At 38.1% G+C, this 25724-nt stretch overlaps 1 protein-coding gene across 1 annotated transcript; it reads left to right on the top strand.

The window, feature by feature from the left end:
* Positions 1–1391: 1391 nt before the first annotated feature.
* LOC5567903 lies at positions 1392–25178 on the top strand. The gene is made up of 4 exons (XM_021854931.1): positions 1392–1812; positions 15926–16168; positions 16229–16557; positions 24385–25178. The coding sequence occupies exons 1-4, from the start codon at positions 1429–1431 to the stop codon at positions 25139–25141; spliced, it is 1713 nt and encodes a 570-aa protein (XP_021710623.1). The 5' UTR covers positions 1392–1428; the 3' UTR covers positions 25142–25178.
* The last annotated feature ends 546 nt before the right edge of the window (positions 25179–25724 follow it).

Genomic DNA, 25724 nt, shown 5'->3' with positions numbered 1-25724 from the left:
TCTAAGAACCATTGACACATAGCTCGATTTTGTTCAAAAAATGATCGAAATAAATAGTTTTGCTTAAAATTTTAGCTCCCTTGCACCTATAGTTAACCTATTGTTCCTATAGTAGCACTACTAAGAGAAACTATTTTGTTATTAAACAATTTTGTTCAAAAAATGATCGAAATAAATAGTTTTGCTTAAAATTTTAGCTCCCTTGCACCTATAGTTTACCTATTGTTCCTATAGTAGCACTACTAAGAGAAACTATTTTGTTATTAAACAAAATAGTTGATAAATTAGGCACTTTTTTACATCAATCGAACGCTTTTGATCCACACTTCAAAGGAAAAATATAAAAGTTTGGTAAAAATACGGTTTTGATTTGTATTTTGCCTATTCCGTGAGGCTAGTGCTACTATAGGAACAGAAATTAGGAATAGTGCTACTATAGGCACATGTGTTCCTATAGTGGCACAAGCGATAATAAATACAAAAACATGAGTTTTCGTATGTGTCATAATTTTTCCACAAAGCCAAGATAAAAAGCTTTCAGATGATGTAAAAATATTTCAGCAGGCTTTATTTTTCGATTTTATACGAATATTTGTTCTTAGCTATGCGGCTATTGGTACATCGACCCTATTACTTTTTAAGCAACGGAGTGTTTTTCAATCTAGTATTCATCAAAAATTTGTTCTTCGTCTCGATCTCTCCCTATCTGGATGGTCCCTTCGATATCGAGATTTGGAGAGGCGACTGTATTTCAAAGCATGCCAAGAAAATATTTGGCAAGCGATCTTCTCATGTGGCAAACGAAGTAGGCCGTTCGTGATTACCGGAACTGTAAACGGGGTAATCTATCTCAAGGAGTGTGTACAGAAGCGGAGAGTAGTGTTTTTCGGGTGAATGTTTTAATGATTGTTTTTTGATTAATGTGTTTTTGATTGATTTTTTTTGATGAAATCGTCCGTGTTTTTTTTTAAATTTTGCATTAGTTGTTGGGTTTTCTTAAATAAAATTTAAGTTCATAATTCCGCAAAATATCCTCAGGCCTATACCCAGCATCAGCAGTATGAAATTGAATGTTTTCGATAGAAAATATGTTTAGCAATCAGCAAACGCACCGATAACTCTGTTTGGCCATAATTCTACACGTGAGAATTTGCACCATATTTTTTCGACAGTTATAGGTGAACCGTAAATAGCAATGCGTATGACCCTGCAATCGCCACACTACACCACTGCTCCACACTATCAGCTGGACACCTGCCTTGAATCGCCGAAAAACGGTATTCTTTGTGACGGGCGCATTTCCCTACCGAATGGATGAGGCACGTGCGATTGATTCGCGCTTATAAAAACAGCCTGCGGAAGTCGATGCCCGCTAGTTCATGAGAGCGGGATTGTTCGGTATCGACGCAAAATAATGCCCAGGACGAGATGAGGGTTAATTGCAAGGTGGTGATATTGTTGCTGACGGCGGGAGTGGCAATCTGTGAAGGAAAATTTGCCGTAGTGTGCCGAATAGGTGATCCCCAAGTGGTGAAAGAATGTGATGTATTGCGACAGTGTCTATACGAGGTGCACCCAGTGGAAACGGCACAAAGTGTGTCTTTTGGTGGAGGACTTCTGAACAGTTTGGGCAGCCAGAATAAACTGTTTGCCCTGTACGGGGGACCGAGTTCGTGTGGGTACTTCGGAAATTTGATCAACAGCTGCAAAGGGCGTCAAACGCTGGTGGAAACGGTGAAGAAGCAGCTGCAGAAGAGTGGATACCGGGGAGTTGATTTGCAGTGCGATCCCGGACTGTCGCAGATCAATCAGGTATACTAGGTGGCGCAGTGTTGTGGTTTTACATTGATTGGCATACGAAATGGCAGTTAATTGGTGGACATATTGACAGTTTTCATGGTATTGCCTGATGTGATCCATGGTCTTACCACGTGAATATAGCTGGTTAGTGTTTTACGTCAATGTAATTTACAAGCCTTTATTTATGAAGCTCGTAAATTTAGTTAAGACGATTCAATGGAAAATCTTCGAGGATCTTCGGCAACTTTTACTATATGATAATAAATCTTCGAGCTGTTCATTGGAATACCTATATGTAAATGAAAAACCAAATTTAGTACTATACCATTAAAATCTATTAGAAGTTGTATCCTTTGATAGATAGGCGTATTTTGACCTCAACTGTAAGGCCGTCTTCAGTTTCTTCTACTAGACTTGACTTGAAGAAAACCATTGTATGCACACACTATATATATTAACTGGGTATAGTCCGAAATTCACTTAAATTTTAAGTATTTACTAAAGGGGGGAGGGAACTTCTGACTATGACCGAAATACGCCTATCTGTCAAAGGATACAAATTGGAATTAAATGGTATTGTAGTAGGCTTTGATGAATAAATCCAAATTTAAGTAGGCATCGACTTAGACTAATGACTGACAATGACTATTACGTAAAAAACTATTGAAAAGAGAACAATCTCAATCTTATTATCAGTAACTTTCACATCAATAGTTTTTACACAACTTTTTCAAAAGCTCTCTTAAATTGAAGTAGTTTGTAGTTTGCCACAGACAAATGAAAATATTCGTCTGAAAACTTACTGTACCTTACAAGTCAGGCTAAGGCCTGGGTGGCCTTTACTGTACGTAGGAGACGTCTCCATTCGGCTCGGCCCATGACTGCTCGTCGCCAGTGACGCATTTGTGCCGGTCGAATTGTTTTCAACATTCGTGTAACCTGCGCGGCCCACCGCAACCTCCCAATTTTTGCGAGATAAACCATGGTTGGTTCTCCCAGCAGCTGGTGCAATTCATGGTTCATCCGCGTTGATAAGCGTCCCGTCTTCCTTCTGCACTCCGCCGTAGACACGACATAAAAATTAACAAGGCAGGCTCTTCACTGATGTAAATATCAAGTTTGATTGTAAACATCTGACGTCACTCCTATCGTACCATATACCTTCCGGACCACTAGATCATTTTTTTCGCAAATTTGTTCGAGGTAGATAGGAATGACGTCGTCTAGTAGCTGTCAGTTTTCGGAATATATCACCTTCTTAAATATAGTACACCGTGCGCCGTAGATAGTCCGCAACATCTTCCGTTTGAAAACATCAAGAGCGCAGTCTTCCGAAATCATCATTACACAAGAGAGATTTAAAAAGCATGCCTTGAGAATTTGCATTTTCTAATGGTGAATATGAATCCTCGCATTTCATTGCTCCTTTGATCATTTGATTCAAAGTAATGCATCATTGATGCAGATCATTTCAGCTGCTTTGGATTTGAAAATTTCTGACGTTGCTATATTGCAAAAACAAAACATTTGTCTGTGATTAAAGTGGTTCAGTGAATGAGAGGTAAGGAAATTTGTTGATGTCCTTATAACAATCCCAAAAAAAGGATTAACTATTTATTCGTTAGAATTTGACCTCCAGTTATTTTTAGAAAGGTGCCCAGAAGGGAGAATTTCAGAAATGACAATTTAAAAGAAGAGAATAGGGAGGAGGAGGAAGTTCTCAAACAACACACGTGCCACAATAGAGCTATTACAAGTACTAGCGTAAATTGAACTCGAATCTAGAGGGTACTTGACACATTCGATCACAAAATCCCTTAAATAAGGTGCAGACTTAGCAAGAGCGTTTACATTTTCTAGGGGGTGGGGCCTTAAGTTTTCGGGGGGATTTGCTAAAACTTTCCTAACCGTATTTCCGCCAATGATTACAAGTTAGTTAGCTGATTATGACCAGATTTATTCGAATTTTTGTTTATATGACTTAATTGCAATACGTGTGCCTTATGAAGATGATTTTCGGAGAAAATGTTCCACGTTATATTACGATTCTTTTGAAAATTTTCCGTTCTGCGGTAGCCGCCAAGTTCTACCGCAGCTGTCAAAGTTCTACCGCAGGCTTGAAAATCATTGTATCATTGAACGAAACTATCTAATCAAAGTATGCTTGTAAAGTTCCAATCTTTGGAACGCGGCAGAAAACAACAGTCATTAGCGTGGTTTCCAAGGTATCATCGCAACCGATCGATGATACATTGTGAAAATCAGTAATGGGACGGCTGCGGTAGCTTTCAGTTCAACCGTAGAACGGAAAGTTATCTCTAAAATTGCAATAAGTGAACTGCACTTCTTCCCCGATGCATAAATAAAAAAAAACAGATAGCAAGATAGATGGTGCAAGTCGTCAGAAAGAGCCTTATCGCATTCAGTGATTCGTTTAAGGTTTTATTCGCATATTTCATAATGTTAAAAATAACCATCTTCAACAATCACCCACCCCCTTCCAACGCATTTTGCTTGAATATTTTTTTTTACATTTTGTATGCGCTGTAACATTTTAAGAGCACCTTCAGCATTTTGAAATTCGTGGATGGACCCTAATACAAGTCGTCTCATGTTACCCGAGGTGAAATCGAATCGCCAACCTAATTTAATGGAACTATTGTCATAGAGTCGTTAATCATTGCTCTTTGTATTAAAAACTTTGGAATGGTAGTATCACGATGTGTTGAGAATATCATTAAATTTTATTGAATTGAAATGAAGTTTATAGAGAACTGAAAACGATCTGGGAGCAGCCATAAAAGATCACATAGCTGGTACAAATCTTGCTAAAAATCTGTTTGGTCGGCTTGAACAACATTCTAAATTCCATCAAGTGTCTTCACGAGTGTCCCCTACAAGCAAACAAAGAATTAGCAACAAAATTCAATAAAGCATTAAGTAGATTAGATACAGTCTGGGAGGGAGAAACCAATACAAAATTTCTGTACGCCATAGTGAGCCGAGATTCCGCTGTCACGAACTGTCACTGTGAGCCCAGATCTCATACATTGGACTAACATGAAAAAAGCGCATAACTGATTAAAACACATTTTCGTATTTCTTCAAAAGTGATAAAAACCGAATGAAAATCAATTCATGCACATAACGCAAGTAATGTCACGTGAGCACCATTTAATCTGATTGAACATAAAGCATTGAAAAACGCATCGTTCTACTTTTTCCAATGAAAATGAATATTTAGTGCATAGAAAACTGTGGCCCTTTTTTCATGTTTGTCAGGAAAGATCGAAGGTGCACAACAAAAGGAAACTACAGATTTTCTCGAAGTCTGCCTTGATTGTTGTTGGCAAGCTGGAGTTATCTTGCAGTTCAAAATAACGTTGTCTTATATTTCGTGTGTAGTATCGGTATCTCCCTCCCAGGATACAATTATACATTATATTCTGAGCGGTTCCACAGAAAATGACGACTTTTTTTCCCAAATTTCATTTTATATTTTTTGATTTGGATGAAATTTTGCACATGCTTTCTTTATGCCCAAAAATGCCTTTTTGCATCATCGGCTCGCCATTTTGACTCTAGCCTTAAGGCCCAAACGCAATGATAGCGGAACGGCAACGGAAAGCGGAACCGGTTCGCCAGCATGGACTACAACAAGCTTGTCGACTCAGTGTTAGTTCAATTTCATTCGTTGTCAGCTCAGTAGAGATGGTGTGGTTCATCCTGGCGAACCGGTACCGCATTCCGTTGCCGTTCCGCTATCATTGCGTTTGGGCCTTTACTTTTGAGAAGGGCCTAAGAAAAAAAAATCCTGAATAATAAAAAAAAATATATAACTTAGAAACGGTTTGTCCGATCAGTTTGGTGCCTTCCGCAAAGATTTAGGTTATTGTTGGGACTATCTGGAAAAAAATATACACTGTAAAAAAAATGTTGTAATTTTTATACATCGAAAATGAAGCTTAAAAATCAATTTTCTCAAAAATTGTATTTTTCTTTTTTTGTTTTTTTTATATGTTAAAGTAGACAAAAAATGAAGTCTTTTGCACAGTGGGTCAAGATGGAGAAATCATGGACAAAGAAGTTATGATTTTTTGAAAATAGGTGAATTTTTGAAAATGGTCATAATAAACTTTTTAAATGTTGTATTTTTTTATATATCGAAAATAAAGCTTAAAAATCAATTTTCTCAAAAATCGTATTTTTGATTTTTTTTTTTATTTTTTTATATGTTAAAATAGACAAAAAATGAAGTCTTTTGCACAGTGGGTCAAGATGGAGAAATCATGGATAAAAAAGTTATGATATAAAAAAAAGGTTGATTTTTCAATATGGTCTAAATAAACTTTTTGAATGCTTTTCGACCCGATTTTATGAAAGTACGCAAAATTTTCAACAAAAAAGGTATATGAGAAAATTTTGCTAATTGCTACCGAAACATTTGAAAAGTTTATTATGACCATTTTAAACAAATTCACATTTTTTTTAAATCATAACTTTTTTGTTCATGATTTCTCCATCTTGACCCACTGTGCAAAAGATTTAATTTTTTGTCTACTTTAACATATAAAAAAATAAAAAAAAAAAATGAAAAATACGATTTTTGAGAAAATTGATTTTTAAGCTTTATTTTCGATATATAAAAATTTACAACATTTTTTTTTTACACTGTATATTTTTTTTCCAGATAGTCCCAACAATAACCTAAATCTTTGCGGAAGGCACCAAACTGATCGGACAAACCGTTTCTAAGTTATAATTTATTGAAAATTATTAAGGATTTTTTTTCTTAGGCCCTTTTCAAAAGTAAGGCTAGAGTCAAAATGGCGAGCCGATGATGCAAAGAGGCATTTTTGGGCATAAAGAAAGCATGTGCAAAATTTCATCCAAATCAAAAAATACAAAAGTAAACCGACATTCGAATTCAAATGGAACCGCTCTTCTTCAAAATTATAAATCGCTTATATCTGCACTGACGCTTTCCAAGGTTTTCAACCATACAATGAAAGAATAACCAAATGGTTGCTATGCCTACTACCCATGTTCGTCCAACGGAAGGAGTTGTTATTTTTTTAGATCATTGATGCAATATTTTCACGAAATGATAGGAACAAATCAATGCAATGTAGGATTGAGAAAAGAGGAGTGTGCATTTTCCTACTCTCTAATTTATCAATCAAAGTAACGCAATGCAAAGGATATTTTGAAAACTGTCAGCACGTAGTTCTGCAGAGTTCAAAGTAGGCACGATTTTCAGCAACGATGCCCAAGTACACGAACTCTTCGACAACCTCGATTTCATTACCGTCAATATGAACTCATGCCGTGTCTTCTCTTGAGCCCCTCGCTATAATGTACTTCGTCTTTGACACATTTATGTTCAGTCCGATTCGCCTAGTTTCAGCTCTTAGTCGGACGTACGTATCCTCCATCGTCTCAAGTTGCGTGCTAAAGTATCAATGTCTTAATGTAGCTGAACGGACTTTCTGAAGATCGTGGCACTCGTGTATATTCCGTTCTTCTTATCAGTTCACTAATTTGACGTTTGAGCGGTGGCGAATTTACTTGTTTGTTATGGTCACATACATATATAACACGGCACCGCTAAAACGTCAAATGATGAACTCGTGCATAGGTCCATGTTGAACAGTAAACACGAAAGGCCATCACCTTGCCGTAACCCTATGCGAGATTCGAAGGAACTCGAGAGTGTCCCTGATACTCGGACTACGCACATCACTCGCTCTATCGTCGCCTTGATCAATCTTATCAGTTTGTTCGGCAAACCGTATTTGTGCATAATTTACCACAGCTGTTCTCGATCGTTTGTAGCATAGGCCGATTTAAAATCGATGAACAAATGATGTGTGTGTACATTGTATTCACGGCATGTCTGAAACATCTGGCGGATGGCAAACATCTGGTCCATTGTTGCTCGTTCGACCATAAATCCTGCCTGATATTGCCCAACGAATTCTCTAGCAATTGGTGATAGACGGCGGCATACAATTTGCGAGAGAACTTTGTTGGCGGCGCTCAAAATTGAGATCGCACGACAATTGGCGTAATCCAACTTGTTTCCTCCTCCCAAATCTTGGAAATAACCCAATGTAACGCAGCTTCCAGTGCATCAACACCGTATTTTAGCAGATCGCTCGATAGTTGGTTGTTGTTGTTCAACCGTCCAATCTTTGTTTCAACCTCTAGGAGATCTGGAGGTGGAAGTCTTTCGTCGTCCGCGCATGCTCTCAAAGTTATTTCCATGCCACCTTCGTTACTGGCCACATCACCATTAATGTGCACGTCGTAGTGATGCCTCCACCTTACGTTCGTTCGTGAGAAGATTTCCGTCTCAGTCTCTGCACATGTTGGCTTGTGGCACAAAGCCTTTGCGCAAACGGTTAAGTTTCTCGTAAAACTTCAGTGTGTCTTCAGCGCGGAACAGCTCTTCCATCGTATCGCGATACCGTACTTCTAGCTGGTGCTCCTTTCTCCGGAAGATCGAGTTTTGTCTGTTCCGTGCCTCGTTCGCCCTTGTGCGGTGTTGCAGTAGGGTCAAATGGTCCAAAATGCCACTTTAAGGATTTCTGTCGTTTTCGTCTAATGAGATTCACATTTTAACGCCATTCGAAGTCCTAACAGTAACAACCAGGGTTGGGAAAAAATCTGAAAATAAAAAAAATTCTACAGTAGCCGAACAAAGCCAATCGCAGTCAGCGAAGCCAGTGAAACTCACGCCTACCGCTGCTGTAGGTAAAGAGCCTTGAAAATCGCAAAACACCCGTTGCTAAGGGCAACCCAAAATTACTGTAGAAAAATGTTCTATTTCCCGCTGCATTTCCCGCATTTAGAGCCTTCAATGACACTCACGATTTAGAAAATTCATTCACCCAACATAGGCTACTCGATGAGATTCACGTTTTTGAACTACTGTACTGGGAAAGCCACGTGATTTTCGCAAAATTCAAGCCTACTACTATTACCATTCCCAGCACTGGTAACAAAAATTTGCTTCCTACCATCATGAAAACATTTTCCAAATTCGAGTTTTTTTACGGGTTTAAATCGTGTAGAAAAGTTGGTTGAAAAATGGGGGTGGTTCAAAATGACCAAATGGATGGGGTAGAATGCCATTTAGTATGGAGAACTAGTAGTTAGCAACCATGTTTCTCCATGAGTTTGCCCTGTTGTATGGAAACGCTTATTCCTCAATGAAATCATCGGAAAACCTTAAAAATTCACATCAATTTGTCCATTTAATTCAATTGCAAAGTATACGTAATGTTTAGCTTTTCGGTAGTTGTATTGATGATTGCTTAATGATAGATTCTTAAGTCTTAACCATCTCTTTCCCATGGTATTACAGGTGGTCTATCGATTTTCGACCAACGCTAACTAAACGGTTTAATTGTAAATTGAGATATTTTGATTTTTTTACTATGGTTGTGATTATTACCATTGAAAAATAGTGTATTGCGAAAATACTGGTTTCAGTTTCAAGGTAAAATATTTTTTTATAATTATTATTACAAAAATATTTAGATTTTTCAGCTTTGAGTCAGATGTTTTTTGTAAAATTTGAAAAACATTCGTTTCAACAACGAATTTAAAAAGTGATCCCAAAATATTTAAATGAGAATCACAAAAATACAAAGTATTACAGGAATTCTTTGATAATGTTCAGTACGAGTTGTTCACCATTCCTTTTTGGGCTTCGAAGATCCTTATTTAATTTTGTACTTGTTAAATGCTAATTTTCTTTTCTTCTTCAAAAGTGCTCCGTGGGCCACGTTCTTGGGCTCCGAAAGCCACATGCGGCCCACGGGCCGCAAGATGAGTACCGCTGGTATAGAGGAACATGGCCCAAGACGCACTGATGTGGTAAAATGGCTCACCTCATTAAACCATTCCCGGAACGTTTCAATTTGTATTCTTTGCCAAACGATGTGTTTACCCAAGAGTTGCCACCACAACCTTCGAACATAAACTCATAGATTTTTCCATAATTTTCCGGTGAAATTAAATATTTTTCCCTATTTTGCCTAAACATTAAAGTTTCCGATGATTTCATTCGTTTCCATACCACAGAGCAAACTCATGGAGAAACATGGTTGCTAACTACTAGTTCTCCATACTAAATGGCATTCTACCCCATCCATTTGGTTATTTTAAACCACCCTCATTTTTCAATCACCTTTTCTACACGATTTAAACCGTTAAAAAAACTCAAATTTGGAAAATGTTTTCATGATGGTAGCTAGCAAATGTTGTAAAGTTACTGGTAGGACTTCGAATGGCGTTGAAAGTGGATCTCATTAGAACAAAACGACTCAAACCCTTAGAGTGGCATTTTGGACCATTTGACCCTATGTTGATGATGCTGTAGTTGAGGAAACGGCCTTTTATCATCTTCTTGCACTGCCGTTCCCAAGTAACATTAGTAGCTGAATAACAGTTTATTCCAATGAAGTTGAGCTTGAGAGTCATTTGCTCAATTCTTATTCAGCAAAAATGTTTGTTGGGTTATACGCATCAACGTCCCTTGTTCCAACATATGAAACTGAGAAAAACGGGATTAAAGATTTTCGCGCATTTATGCTCCGTATTGGTGAAGGTTATGACAAATTTGAATATTGTCTTCATAATAATATGAAGCAATGGGTGCTCTTTATAGTCAAGAACTGGTTTTTGCGAAAGAATTTGAATTTTGCTTTGAAATTCAAAGTGGAACGGTTATGTCTAGAAATATCGCGCTTTGGGGGAATTTCAACGCATAAGAGTCCCACTAATTGTAGCAGACCGATTTTGACTAATTACATTGCTCTTGATGGTAGCTTTGACGAGAGTTTTATGCCGAAAATGGAAGATGTGTACTGTAAAGCCTATATTGAGGGTCCAAACGAAGGCTCGTGTGGCATTTAGCAAAGTAGAGCCGTATATGGGTATGTGAATCAATGTGGTTATACAGGTTGGGCATAGCGTACCATTAGTACCTTGTGTACCTTAAGGAATAAAAAAGATCCCTTTGAGTGGTTTATAGCATCCAATTATAAATAGCCCTGTGCTGATGTATTTTTACGGCTGGCTTGCACTGACACAAACCTCCTAGATTTCCGGAGGACCATTCCCTCTAATGTTTGGAGAGCCATAGAGCGCAGTTTAGCTTAGAGTTCTTCTCTGTCATTCGGACGATGATCAGACGCCCCTGACATGGGGAACAGACGCTCAAGGTTTGCAGAAGCAAACGGGGGGGTTGGTTTCCTGTCAGCATACGACCAAAGTTTCTCATCTGGGTTGATTACCCGATCTTCTCTTTGGTTGTTCGAACCCCGTCCATTACCACGAGGAGTTAGGGATAGGGTAAAAGGTTAAGGACCACACAAAGGGGTCTATTTTATTCCGTCAGGTATGCGAAGTACCAATGGTACGCCATGCCAGTATTTACCAACCAAACGAACCATAATGTGGCATTCAATTTTCAGTTAGTTGTAGTTTCTAAAAAAAATCGTTAACATGAATACAACTTTACACCGCACAAAAATACAAGCAACAGAAAAAAACATGATTATGATATGGGCTCAGAAAACCAGAAACATCGAACCAAGATACATGGTCAAGGAAGTTGCTGAAACTAGATAAAATTTTCCGTCAAATGCTTCTGGATTCATCCAATTTCTTTCATTTTTCAAAAAGTTTCATGCATTTGTATTAAGGAAAAATTTTGCCCCCTGTACAATAGTCTTAGAATACTCTTGTGTAAAACCACCCATGTTCCACATGGGATGTAAAGCCAGACGGATTTCACGCCAACTTGACAAAGGGATTGGCAGTACCCCTTAAGAATTCAATGAAACTTTCTGGGTGTGAAAACTATGTGAAACTAAGATACTTTACATAGGGAAACTGTACCAGTTATGGCCATAGTGCGTTAAAAGCCAGATGAATAAGAAATAATGAATATGTTTGTATTGTTATCTACCTAAAAAGAAGTTGATAAGCTCTTAACTCATGGTTTTATTTGCAAATAACAGTCTGCTTTTCTACGAAACAAAAAAGACTCCTTAAAACAAGGTTAAATACTGGTAATTAGCGACTTTTCTGAAAATTATAACGCTGCTCAAGGATATCACTGGAATAATTCCCAAGCAACGATACACCAATTCTAGATTTACCATAAAAAAGATAAAAATTGGAAAATGTTAGTTTTATTATAATATCAGACCCATGACACAGTAGCAGTTCAGCTATTTATTTCAAAATTGATAAATTTTGTTAAACAAATCAAAAGTCATTTTTAAGTAAGATGGAGCTGCAGCTCATTATAAAAATAAAAAAAAATTGTCAGCTTACACAGAAAAAAATATTTAATTTTGTTTATTTGTTTATTTGGTCTACATCTTCAGTTAAAACTGTACAGACTGATACTTATAACTAAACACGTAACAATAATGAACTTGAATTTAAACATAGAAACACTCATTTCGATGATCATACAAAGCTTTAAGCAACCAAGCATACACAACAAAAAAACATTTTCAGCGTGAGTGTACTATAACATACATAAAAATATCATCGTGGAGCCAAACACAAACATGAGAACAATCAAAAACACCATTCAAAATTAAATACATATACAAAAATCAACACTCGAAGTTTATCTATCTGGTTTCCATGTTTTCCTGGGTCGTTCGAAAAATTCACGATACATTATTCCCCTAGGCCAAATGTGCGGTTGCAATGCAGTTTCTTTGTATCTTATATCTAACAAGACTTTGAACGATGCGTAATCGACAATGCTGTTCGATGTCCGTTTCGGTCCTAGTTTACGAACTCCGATTAAACCAGTTGCATCCACTTCCAGCAACTGAGAAACCAAGTCGGCTATTTCGTTCTCAGTCACTTGCTCATCAATATTCGTTAAGAATAAGGAGAAAGTTCCACCACGATAGCAAGTAGATGTTCCCGACGAATGCGCTTGTGATGTCTTCTCAGATGTATCACTGATGTTATTTCTGGAACCAGCATGTAGTTGTAGAGATCGGTTTGGAGTAGAATGGATCGGTGGTAACTCATTCGTGCCCTCTTTCGAAGTGTCCACATGAGAGTCTTCGAAATCATTTTCATCACGTTGGCGATTTTGGTTGAAATATCGGTTAATTCGGCAGTAACACATCGCAGCGCATGACCGGTCGTTTCACTTTGGCTGTATTTTACTTCGCGTTGACTATCGTGGAAGTTGAAAAGGCAATCATCGCATAGCCAAACAATATTTTTGCTCAGACAACAAACACTTGCCTCTGAAAGGCCAACACATGAAGCATGGAACGTTCCATAGCACTTTCCTTCACACACCACAAATAAATCGAGAAACTTTAAAGTAGATGGAGTACCGTGTACCTTTTAATTCCGCTCCTAAATGCTTATCTTTGACAGATACGCGTATTTCGACTACCACTTGCAGTCTTCTTAAGTGTCAGTTACTCGTATCCACCAGTGGATATTTGCGCGTATCTGTCAAAGATAAGCATTTAGGAGCGGAATTAAAAGGTACACGGTACTCCATCTACTTTAAAGTTTCTCTATTTGAGATTCTGCTCAGAGGATTCGAACATTCATTAAAGAGACAAATAAATCGGTTTTGCCTTCCACTATAAGCGAACATTTTTTACAAGCCATGTAGATGAATGAGTGTGTAGAATCGGCTATAAACAATGGCGTACACTTTTGGTTTGTTTTTCGTGAAATCCCTGTAGCAGGCAACTAATTTTAAACAGTGAGTTCACGGCACATAGCAACGATTAACAACGAACTGCACAGTACACGTCAGCACAACCGTTCGACGACGACGGAGGCATTTGCGTGTAATTTTCAATGTGATGTAAATTGAAGTCTGATGTAAAAATAAAGCATCATGTAAATTTAAATGAATATACATTCAATTTTCAACTAAAAATGGTTGAATATTACATGATCATGTAAATTTAAAGTGAATTCGATTGAAAAATAATGAATTGGTCGTTGAAATTTAGATTTATTTTGATGCTCCAAATATGTGCATGAAAATAAACTTAAATTTACAACATTTTTTAGCTGTGTATGTAATTTCAAGAAAATACATGGATTGGAAGCAGAGTGGCACTTTTTTGCCACATCCCACGGCAAAGGCCCCTGTGACGCTATTGGTGGCACTCTCAAGCGAATGGCAAAAAGAGCAAGTCTTGCAAAATACTATGGAAACACAATCGCAACTCCGCAAGAACTATTCGACTGGGCAGTGAAACAAACTGATACATGTATCACCAAATCAAATTTCTGTTATATATCTAATGAGCAATATGTTAAAATGTCTGAGGAATTGGTGGAATTTTTTGATAAGGTTAAAACTGTCCCTGGTACCCAAAAATATCATTGTTTCATACCTATTAGTGATACACAAATTGCAGCCAAACGGTATAGCAATTCAGAGGATGAACCAAAAATATTCAATTTATTCAGTAAAGCCCAAAAATAATGTAAATATTCATTTGCAGATACTACGTTTTAGGATATATAGCAATAATAAAAATAAAAACAAACCACGATTTTTTTCATAAGCACAATATTGACACCTGTTAAGATTGGATTTGACCAAATAAGAAATTAAAAGTAGATGAAATAACGAATTTAGTACTATACCATTTTTTTCCACTAGAGTTTGTATCCTTTGACAGATACGCGTATTTCGACCTCAACTGTAAGGCCGTCTTCAGTGTCGTGTACTAGACTCGACTTGAAGAAAACCATCGTATGCACACATTATATATTAACACTAGGTATAAACGTATTTCCCTACCCATTATTATTTTTTTAACTTAAAATTTATGAGCTTTAGGTACATTCCATCCCTCTTTTGTTGATACTTTAAATGCTGAAAGGTACATCACGGGAACCTACTAATCGTTCCCGTGATGTACCTTAAAACTCATTTATCACTTGAAAATATGATCATACTAGACTATTTAAAGCGAAATAAAAATAAAATAAAAAATTCATTTTGGACTTAAAAAAATCGATATAAGACAAACTTTTTTCTCTAAAATATGCCCAATTTGCAATGTATGGACGACTTTTAGTAAATTTAATTACGAAACTTTTTGCTTAAGGATGATCAAAATCTGAAGTGGCCGTTTTTTGTAAATCGACTTTAAAGTTTAGAATCTTTTTTTTTCAGTGTAGAAAATGTTTTTTATTTTTTCAATTTTTTTTTCTAAATCGTCAGGAAATTTCACGACAGTCGACTTTAAAGTTTTGAATTTTTTTTTCAGTGTAGAAAATGTGTTTTTATTTTTTCAATTTTTTTCTCTAAAACGTCAGGAAATTTCACGACAGTCCCCCATACAACACTTTTTTGTAGGTCTTATCGTTTTCGAGTTATACGGGTTTATAAAAAAAAGTAAAAAAAAAACTTTGACCCTTTCCAAATGTTAGTCTAGATCGATTTTGAAAAAACAAAATATGCAAAGTATCTTAGTTTCACATACTTTTGACATCCAGGAAGTTTCATTGAATTCTGAAGGGGTGCTGCCAATCGCGTGTCGAGTTGGCGTGAAATCCGTCGTCAAAGAAAAAAGATGATATGAAACGATTTTAAACAGCTCAATGAATCCCACAAATTTAGTATTTTATTTGCAACTGTTTTTGGAAAATACATAGTGGGACAGTTATGCGTAGAAATTCAACAGTGGGACAAATTGACTTGGTATGCTTTTCATAGAGTGTTCGAACGAAGTATATTTTTTTGAATTGTTTTCTAATAATATAGGTTTAAATATACTTTTTGACTACAAAAACTAAAAAATGACAAAAAGTAACATGGGCCAATTAAGCGTTTAACGGCAGTGCACATCCTTGCGTTGCCACCTATGCCAGTAATATGTAAAAACATGTAATGAATAAAATGTATTTGAAAAAGGCTTACTAATCCTGTCTTATTTTGTTCTTACTTCTAAACTCTTACCGAGCTTGCGCTCAAACAATAGAGGGATCGATCGCATCGTTTAAAATGCTCATTTGTTTGTATGCTCCAAAGTACTGGAAGCTTCTGTACCTATAATTTCAAACAAATTCGAAACTTTTTTTACAGCAAGACTACGCGGACTTCCTCACTTTGCTCAGGGAGGAAATTGGCAGCGGGTACGTTATCTCGGTTGTCATACAGAGCATCAACATAGAGCCCTGTGTGGTGAACGTGCTGAGCGAAGTGGTCGATCTGGTCACCATCCCGCTTGAAGGATGTGCACTGCAAGCTTCCATAGTGCAAAATCTGATTGGCCATGGCTTGAGTCGCCAGAAAATTCTGCTCGATGTCACGCTTCCTGCTGTATTGGTGAGTCAACTGTGAAACTTGCATGTTCTGTAATTTCTCAAGGAAATGTTACTGTTTCAGAGTTGCCCCTTGGACAGCGGAGTGAACAATTTGTACTCACTAGTTCAGAACGCAGTGAACATAATCGACAACCAGCAACTGCTGGGAGCGACCCTTCAACTGGACAGGGATGATACGGCGGGAGTATGCGCGAAAGGTCGGTTTCCCTTGTTCAAGCTTCTACTCGCATTGCTCAAAAAGTGCGAAATAACCCACACCTTCCCGGTGGGACATCCTGTTGGACCTCCAGTTGGACATCCTGTTGGGCCGCCAAGTAGCTCCTGCAACTTCAAGGGATATGTTCGCGATACGAGGGACTGCTCCAGCTTCTATTCCTGTAACCATGGAGTGTAAGTTATCAGCTCACGGTGCCTCGTAAGACCGTGTTTATGAAAAAATGACAATTAGTTAAGTACTGGGCTCAATTTCTAAGGTCAATATGCATCTATTGGTCATTTTTTTAAATCTCTAGGAGGAACATAACTTGAATTTTTTGAGTAAGTAAGTTCAGAATAATCCATTTTGAAATTGCTCAATAGCACCAAAAACAACTAGAAACACGTCCAAAGAAAGTTGTACAAGTCGCTTTCAACCAACATATATTGGATGCCACTATTGAAATGAGTGTAAAGTGGGGCAAAAGTTCAGCCTTGGTGGAATTTATAATATTTCTAGAAAAATTACAACTGTTGAAAGGGAATAAAAATCACACAGTAGACCTTCATATGGACTAAAATTTTGCTGAACAAACTTATGAAGAAATATTAATCTATTTTCAGTTTCACCAGTTTCAATTTTGATAGTCATGGGCAAGGTAAAAGGCTGAGCATGCCGTACAATTGAGGGAAGACCGGGTTACAAACCCCGGTGGGAGCTTTGTTCGGATGCTGACAGGGAAGGGGGGTTTGCTTTTGCTTTTGATTCTGAAAACCTGGAGCGTCTGTTCTCTGTGTTAGGAGCGGCTCACAACAGCGTCTGTTCCCCATGTCAGGGGCGGCTGATCATCGCCCGAGTGTCAGAGAAAGACTCTAAGCTAAACTGCGTACTATGGCCCTCCGAACATTTAGGAGGAATGGTTCTCCGGAAATCTAGAGGGTTGGTGTCAGGTCCTGCAAGCCAGCCGTAAAAATACATTAGCACAGGAAAGTCAACGAAAGAATACGGACCAGAACAATCGGCAAAGACCACAGCGACGGAAATGGACTAACGATTGGAAACTCGGTACGTCGAACTGCAAATCCCTCAACTTCATCGGAAGCACACGTATTCTCTCCGATGTACTGAAGACCCGCGGGTTTGGCATCGTAGCGCTGCAGGAGGTGTCCCAGGTAGGATCAATGGTGCGAACGTTTAGAGGTAATCATACCATCTACCAGAGCTGCGGCAACACACGTAAACTGGGAACAGCTTTTATATATGATAAACAGAGGCGCTTGATTGGGTGGTGTCCGATCAACGAAAGAATGTGCAAGTTAAAGGTCGAAGGCCTCACTACGGAAGCACTGATGATGGCAACGACGACATGGATATTGTCGGCAGAGTATTTGGAACGGTGGCAGATCTATACATCCGCCTGAAGTGTGAAGCGACAAAAGTCGGTTTGGTGGTGAATGCGTCAAAAACAAAGGTACGTCTACCTCGGATCCTTTATAACAGCTGATAACAACGTCTGTTCGGGCTCACCGCTACAACTCTCTCATCTACTGCAAGGTGCATTACGATACAGAAGCAGCGTACTGCCGTTCTACGCATATTTGTCCCGCTATCCATAAGGTTTACATAGAACATGGGACAAGTATGCGTAGAAGGGCAGCGTAGCAGTGTGCATTCTTGCTCTCTACTTTCGCCCCTTCTAGCAGGAAGCATCCCAAGGTAGATAGATAGATATCTTTATTTAAGAGATTTTTCAGCCTGAGGAGCAGCCCAATTGCTTTGATGTTCTTGCGTTGGGCTGCGTGATGCTAGCTTGTCGGCGTATCACATCATTGTAATGAAATAGCTCAATCGTACTACCTCTGGCATATAAAAGAGGCACCGTTTTTGTGTAATGTTTAGTTGTAGGTTGTTGTTGCAACAGATGAGGATCCCTCACCGAGTAGGAGCACTGCCTCGAGGTGGTGGGCAATAAATTAGTTGAAGTTACAGAGTTTCGTTCGTTCATTCGGCTGTCCCTCCGGGACCATAAAATTACACAACGTGGTCAACCCTGGACGAAACAAAGTCAGTCAGTGGACATGAAGTATGGACCATGCTGGAAGAGAACCTGCAAGCACTTGGAGTGTTGGAACGACGGGTATTCAGGACCATATTTGGCGGTATGCATGAACATGTGTGGCGGCGGAGAATGAACCACGAGCTCGCTAGACTCTACGGTGAACCCAGTATCCAGAAGGTGGCGAAAGCCGGAATGGTGCGTTTGGCAGGGCATGTTGCAAGATTACCGGACAACAATCCTGCAAAGATAGTGTTCGCGTAGAAGTCGGTTCAAGATGGCGGGAAGCACAGCGAGTGAGTTGGCTTACAACAAGATCTGGAGAGCGTAGGAAAAAAATTGAAGTTGGAGGCGTAAGATCGTCAACCCGTATACTGCCCATAACTGCATAACAGTCACATTCGACATTTTTGACAAATTGGAGGTAATACCATGGAGAGTCATCGAATGATAAAAACTTTCGATCAACTTAATAAAATCTGTGAGATTGTTCTAGAAAATTCGAAAAAAATACCAAGTTGTTTTGTCACATTGGTAATTATAACCGCATATCAGTCACATTGAGATTATAAATGAGCCTCGTAACGTAATGGCAATGAAACATCTATCAGAATTATTTTCTGACTATTCACCCAGTATGCAATATGAGTTGTACAAAACATCAGCCTCGAATAAGCACTTTTGAGTTCCTGGTAATTTTTTGAAATTTTAGTTTCCTCCCATACTGCCATGAAATGCACACTTAGTATTCAATTTACTCAATGCCTACTTTTGTCGAATGTTACAAATATGCAGTTATGGGAAGTATAGGCCTGGGTGAAAGAAATAAGAAAAAATACTAAAACTCTCACCGCTAAGCGAATACGTAACGGATTTCAATTATTTTTTGTCGGTATACTCGTACACATATCTTGTTTCGAAAAGTGGTCAGAGGATCTCGGGAATGTACATATGGCCGGAGTTACTTCATACGTTTTTTGGCTTTCAACTTTCGTTTAGGCAAACTTAGGCAAGAAGAATCTCCTTCAATCGATTCATTAGTCTTGAACACGCGTTTGAGCCAGATATCTCCGCGGGGAGTGGCAGGGAGCGATTTGTACGGTATAAAGAAGCTCTTCTTTAAATATTTGAAGTACTTACAACAATAAGTAACAAGGTTAACGACACTTAAACATAAATTTGCATCCGAAGATGTTGAATCTATATGAGAATGAGTTATTGACCAGAAAAAATATGCTGAAACCCAAATTTTTCACGGGTTTTTGGTGAAAATTGATTAGTTCAGTTTTGAAGCAAAAATTTAGGTTTTCGGACTTGTGCAGCTATTTAGCGTCTGAACATGTAGATAACACGTATTCTCAACTATCTGATATAGTAGATGAATGTTTGACTTTGTTTTCCAACTTAAAACTAAGTTTGAAAATGGGGTTTTTGCCAACTATTTGAAATTCTGGACCAATGTGTGCCAGAAAATTTCGGCCTAATGGTTAGCCTTGAACACTATTGCCGAATTGAACTTAAAACCTCCTTTAAAGCTAGAAAAAGTAATTAAAAATGCAGAAAAATCGATTTATTTTACTGTGAACAATACAGGCAATCACTGGATTGATATTGTTTTCATGAAATAGTCCGAATAAATTGTAAAATCAGATTTTTCAAAAATACCTTGAATTGATTGTTTTTTCCTAAAGGTATTTAAGTTTCACATACCGACGAAAAATATGGCGCACCTTATAGGCATTGAATTTTTGATCAGAAATTTGCTTAAAACTAGGTTAATCTTTGCGTCCCAGACCTATTTTTACAACCAAATTTTTGTGATTTTGCTATAATTTCCGGTCGGTTCCGGATTTATACGGATGTGGCGTGGGATCTGTCCGAACGTCATTTGAGACATTTCCATATCTACTTTGCATGGATCAGACAAAACTACAGTGTTTGTAACTGAATCATAAACCATTAGTATATTCCAACTTTTCAACTCATTTGGAATCATTCTAGTCGTTTCCGGATTCGGTGGAACCTATTCCTGAGGCATCAGTTGGGGACCAAAATTTAATTAGCACAAACCATATCATGTGACACATCAATTTTCTAGCTATTCAACAGAAGTAAACTATAATGCATCTCGAGTAATTTTCGCGAAGTACTTCCGGAATATCCTAGAGCTCCGAAATATCCTGGACCCTAAAAAAGGACATCAATTCGACGGTTGCCACATTAATCTTCAAGATTTTTCATCATGAGTTTAATATGATGCATTTTGAGTAATTTCTTGCAATATATGGTCATTTACCTTACGTCCGGGATGATCTTGTAGGTGTAAATCTTGTAGATTGATGTGTCTCATGGCAATTTATTCGCTTAATTCGCTACAGAATTCAAACTTCATGTGTATTACAATTATTATCAACAAAGTTCATAATACTTTCGATACTCAAAAGTTGTTATTTTATGATTTCGAAAAGTATTGTGTATTGTCATATAAGAGAAACAAAACAATTTGTATTGAGACTGAAAGCATGATGGAATAATCGAACTAATATAAATTAAATCGTGAAATTTCAAGTGGTTAGAATCCGCGGCTACAAAGCAAAGCCATGCTGAAGGTGTCTGGGTTCGATTCCCGGTCGGTCCAGGATCTTTTCGTAATGAAAATTTCCTTGACTTCCCTGGGCATTGAGTATCATCGTGCCTGCCACACGAGATACGAATGCGAAAATGACAACTTTGGCAAAGAAAGCTCTCAGTTAATAACTGTGGAAGTGCTCATAAGAACACTAAGCTGAGAAGCAGGCTCTGTCCCAGTGAGGACGTTAATGCCAAGAAGAAGAAGAAGACACATGTGTCATCTTTTGACAGTATTGATTGATCAGGGTGATCAATACCCTAAAAAGGTTCTGCAAAGCTATGGCATTTGCTGCTACAAAAACTTTGCTGAATATTTGAATGTCCTTTATGTTACTTAAAGCAATCTAGAGCGCTTGGTTTACATATGAACCCTTATAAATATTTTTAAAACAAAGCATCGATCATTTTTGCTGAATACTTCATGGCTCTTTCTCCTCAATCTAGGGAGCTATTAATCAAGAGCGTGAAAATGGAGTTTAAAACCACTTTGGGCTGGATGAATCATAATTTAAAAGTACAGATTAATGTTGTACATGTATACTAGTATTAAATTTGTTTACCGGCATATCGGTCTGTTTTGCTCAAAGGAGAAGAGATCAATGAAAACTAGATAGATAGGTACCGTAAGGGAACGGCGAGAGCAATCGGATTAGATGTTGAAGAGGGTATACCATATGACGTATACCGTTTTGATTCATATTACGGACACTTAAGGCCTCAGTGAAGTATAACCCAGCTTGGACCATACAAAATAAATCATTCAGTATGATTTTTAAGCGTTATCGAGCGTCGGAAGCCCTTAACTTTCGGATGGTGGGTAAAGAATACGCGTCCGCAACTTGAATAATTTTAAATAAATCAAAACGTGTGGCCTTTTCATGATTCTTATTCCGGACGCTCCCTCACTTTTGCCTCATATTTCGGACGCTTTGATTCGAATTACGGACAGCTCATGATAATCATTAACGGAACGGTCAAATCATCAATTGAAATCGTTCAACCACTTAAGAGACGTCTAAGGTAGTTGGGTATTATAAATTTGCAATGATATTTATGGAAACAACCTAATAAAACGAGCCTCGAAAATGAGAACTTTTGGACGGCGAAAATTGAAACATTTCGTGTGAAATGTTTCCCATACAAACGACAATGTCCGGAATTTGAAGCTGTCCGTAATATGAATCAAAACGGTAGGTACTAGACTAGTTCATTTTTAATTTTTTTTAAAGGTCACCCGTGTCACATCAAATTCCAATAGAATTTGAGTGAAATTGAAACAAAATAGATTTCATTAGTGAAGAACTGAAGAGCACCAATTTTCGACCTATTTTTACTATTTTGGCCTCCTTTGTATGGAACTCCGAAATTGGAACAAAATTCTTGTAGGTCGTAAATTATTCCTTTTTCTACACCACTGAAATTATGTCAAATTTGGTAATTTAATAAGAAACAACGTTTAGAACGGAGGAACAACGTTTAGAACGGTCGATTTTTGAAGACTATCGAATTCAATGATTATTAGAAATTGGCTGATGAATTCGACAATCTTTATTTTTTAATTTCAAAAAGGGATTGTTCTTCATAATAATCTATATAAATGTTTGTATGCGAAATGGCTTAGGAACCGGCTATCATATTTTGAAAATTATTTTACTAAGCTGTTCGTTAGGTGTTCCGACGTGTTTGTGTGCTTTTTATATGGATTTTTGGAAAAATAAATGTATAGTTCATCAACCAAAAGCATTTTGTAAGATCTTATATTTCCATAACATCGTAGAATAGTACTGCCCATAACTTTGTAACATTCGACAAAAGTAGGCATTGAGTAAATGGAATACTAAAAATTAGGAACTAAAAAGTGCTTATTTGAGGCTGATAGTTTGTACAACTCATATCGCATACTAGGTGAATTGTCAGAAAATAATTCTGATATTAATTTCATTGCTATTATATTACGAGGCTCATTTATAATCTCAATGCTACTGTTATGCAGTCTCGAATTTTCTAGAACAATCTCACAGATTTCAGTAAGTTGTTCGAAAGTATTTATTATTTGATGACTATCCATGGTAATGACTCCAATTTGTCAAAAATGTCGAATGTGACTGTTATGCAGTTATGGGCAGAGTAGTTGAACGATACACAGAAAACCGATCGTAAACATTGGTAATAAAAAAAGATATAGCATAAATAAGGTGTCCACTTTATAAAATGAACGGTCCTTAGTTTAACCAATATCTAATTAATTATGAATGTGTTCAAAAATAAGTGTACATGTCTGAACTCGTGATTGTTAACAAATTGTGATTAGAATAATTATCCAATTATATGTTTTTAACTTCAGTTTCATTCAAATCGATTCTTAAATAACTTCGGTTTAAGCCTTCAAAGCCGATTTATGCCTTGCATGTTGGATTACCATGTCATCAAATAAGTTGCAAGTATATTGCTAAATCCTGTATCTGATAGAGACTTTCAAAAATGCTTCAAGGAAGGGCTTCTATAGAGCATTTATCCTTTGATGGGGAAATCTCTGTACAAATCCAAAAAGAATCTCTGTTATGTTTTAGAGCTGGCCTGTCCAACTTTTTTGGCTCTTCTCCGACATAAATGATTGGTGTCTTCACAAAACCATACCAATATGAACAAAATTAGTCTCAAATGATAGATTGGTAGTATACTTGTCTAATCCATGCTGGAAATGTTAAATTTATATCAAAATCTCCGCTAGCGATGCAAGCAACTTATTTCGTTTTGTCCACATTAAAATAATTCGATTTATTCTTATAAATCATATTAGAGTAGGCCAGCTAGACACGTTCTACTTTACAATAGGTTTTTGAGGGATTCAATGAAGGCAAAAGTACCTTGACCGTTTTATGGGGCTCTGCACAAAACTCATTCTTTCTCCTCCACTCTCCCATGAAATTAGTAAATAACAAGGCCAGTAAACGTCAACATTCCATACAAAATCAAAACAGTGCAGAGGCCTATAGGCATTTGTGTGTAGCACCCTGGACGTAATCAGTAAAACTTAAATTTTTATTTACAAGGGCAGTAATCACATGCGTAAGTGTCTAGTTATTAGTGTAACAACGGTTGTAAATTTTAACTGGTAGAAACGACTTGGATAACTCTCAGGGCGTTTTTGTGGTGTTTTGTGCTATTGTGTAATTTTTAAATGGCATAGATTTGTAAGGCAATAACGTGATTATGACCTCAGGAATCGAGCCCTGCTTTTAGTAGTGTGGAGCAATTTTTCCATAATATCGGTCTAGCGGGGTACCGTGCAACTGAAACTCAACTAGATCAGCTAATAATTTTCATATTTCAGACCAAATCATTTCCAGTGTCCCGCGGGACTTGCCTTCGATTTGTGCAGCAACACTTGTCAGCCGGTGGTTCAGGTCAACTGTGATCAGAACTCCTGTACTTTGACCGGTGCTGTGAATGGAGGCTGCAACCAGGTTCCCATTCCGATTCCCTACCCATTCCTCAACCCTGGGAGCTGCGATAACAATAACAACTGTACATCCGGTGGTGGAGGTTCCGGCGATTCCGATATCTGTTTGAACATTACGAGTTTACTTGTCGTTAACAATCAGACATCCGCCTTGTTGGAACTGTTGGCCAATACTCAACTGGAGGGTACTCTTGCATTGGTGAACGACCTGACCCGAGATTTACAGCTTGCCCTGGGAGGAATTGTCGGTGAAGTGAACAATCTTTTGGCCAGATTACTGCTACACGACGATGCGATTGGCAATACCTTGGGCCAGATGGATCAAATGCAGAGGCAAATGGGACTCTTGGAGAAACTCTTGAAGGCGGTGCTGGAGCTATTGGATAATCTACTCGGTCTGAACTTGTTGGGAGGTGGCGCGGGTGGAGGAGCACTTGCAGGGGCGTCAGGAGCAACTGGCCTCGTAGCTGGCCTAACAGGTGGAGGTGGAGGATCACCTGTAGCTTCTGCTGCGGCTGTTGCTGGAGCTGCTGCAGCTGCCGGAGGAGCTGCAGATGCCGGAGCAATTACGAATGCAGGTGGTGGAGCAGCGGCGGGAGGTCTTTTATCCGGACTAGGAAGACGATAGTTTTAATTTGTTGCTACATTAAATTATTATATTACAATAGGTTTGTCTAAATTTATTGAATGAGCCTTATCACCGTCCTGTTTGTGGGTCCCACCAAATGCGTATATAACACGTGCCCTATCGCAAACCATACTTAGCCCTCCTGCCTTGTATGAACTTATAAATATATAACCCAAACTCAAACACCAATTAAAGACAATTGTTAACGGTGAGTGATTGGAGGAAGACATTACCAGTCATGTCTCGGTGGTTTTCAGTGATTGTGTTGCTAAGTACATTGGTATGGTCAGCGTTTTCTCAAGACTTCGATGTGGCATGCCGTATAGAAGACCCTTCGAAAGTGGCACGATGTAAAGTGTTGAAGAAGTGCACCTATCGAGTTTACCCAGTGGAATCCATCCAGGCCGCAGAGGATCCTAGACGAGGTTCGAGTAACTGCGTTGGATTCTCGAACTTATTCTCGATGTATGGCGGAACGAGTGCTTGTGAATACTTTTCCAATCTGATTGGAACGACTCAGGGTTGTGTGGCTCTGACAAGTATCGTGAAACGGCAGCTGGAGAAGAGTGAATTTCATGGTGTG

This window comes from Aedes aegypti, chromosome 3 (assembly GCF_002204515.2).
Source record: "Aedes aegypti strain LVP_AGWG chromosome 3, AaegL5.0 Primary Assembly, whole genome shotgun sequence".
NCBI classification, from domain to species: domain Eukaryota; kingdom Metazoa; phylum Arthropoda; class Insecta; order Diptera; family Culicidae; genus Aedes; species Aedes aegypti.
This window is presented reverse-complemented; position numbering and strand designations above follow the sequence as displayed.

Bases quoted from the DNA above. Each gene is read 5' to 3' on its own strand.
- LOC5567903 (XM_021854931.1), top strand. From the start codon at position 1,429: ATGAGGGTTAATTGCAAGGTGGTGATATTGTTGCTGACGGCGGGAGTG. The intron at 16,169-16,228 runs GTGAGTCAACTG...TTACTGTTTCAG, and splicing joins TCACGCTTCCTGCTGTATTG to AGTTGCCCCTTGGACAGCGG. The intron at 16,558-24,384 runs GTAAGTTATCAG...TTCATATTTCAG, and splicing joins TATTCCTGTAACCATGGAGT to ACCAAATCATTTCCAGTGTC.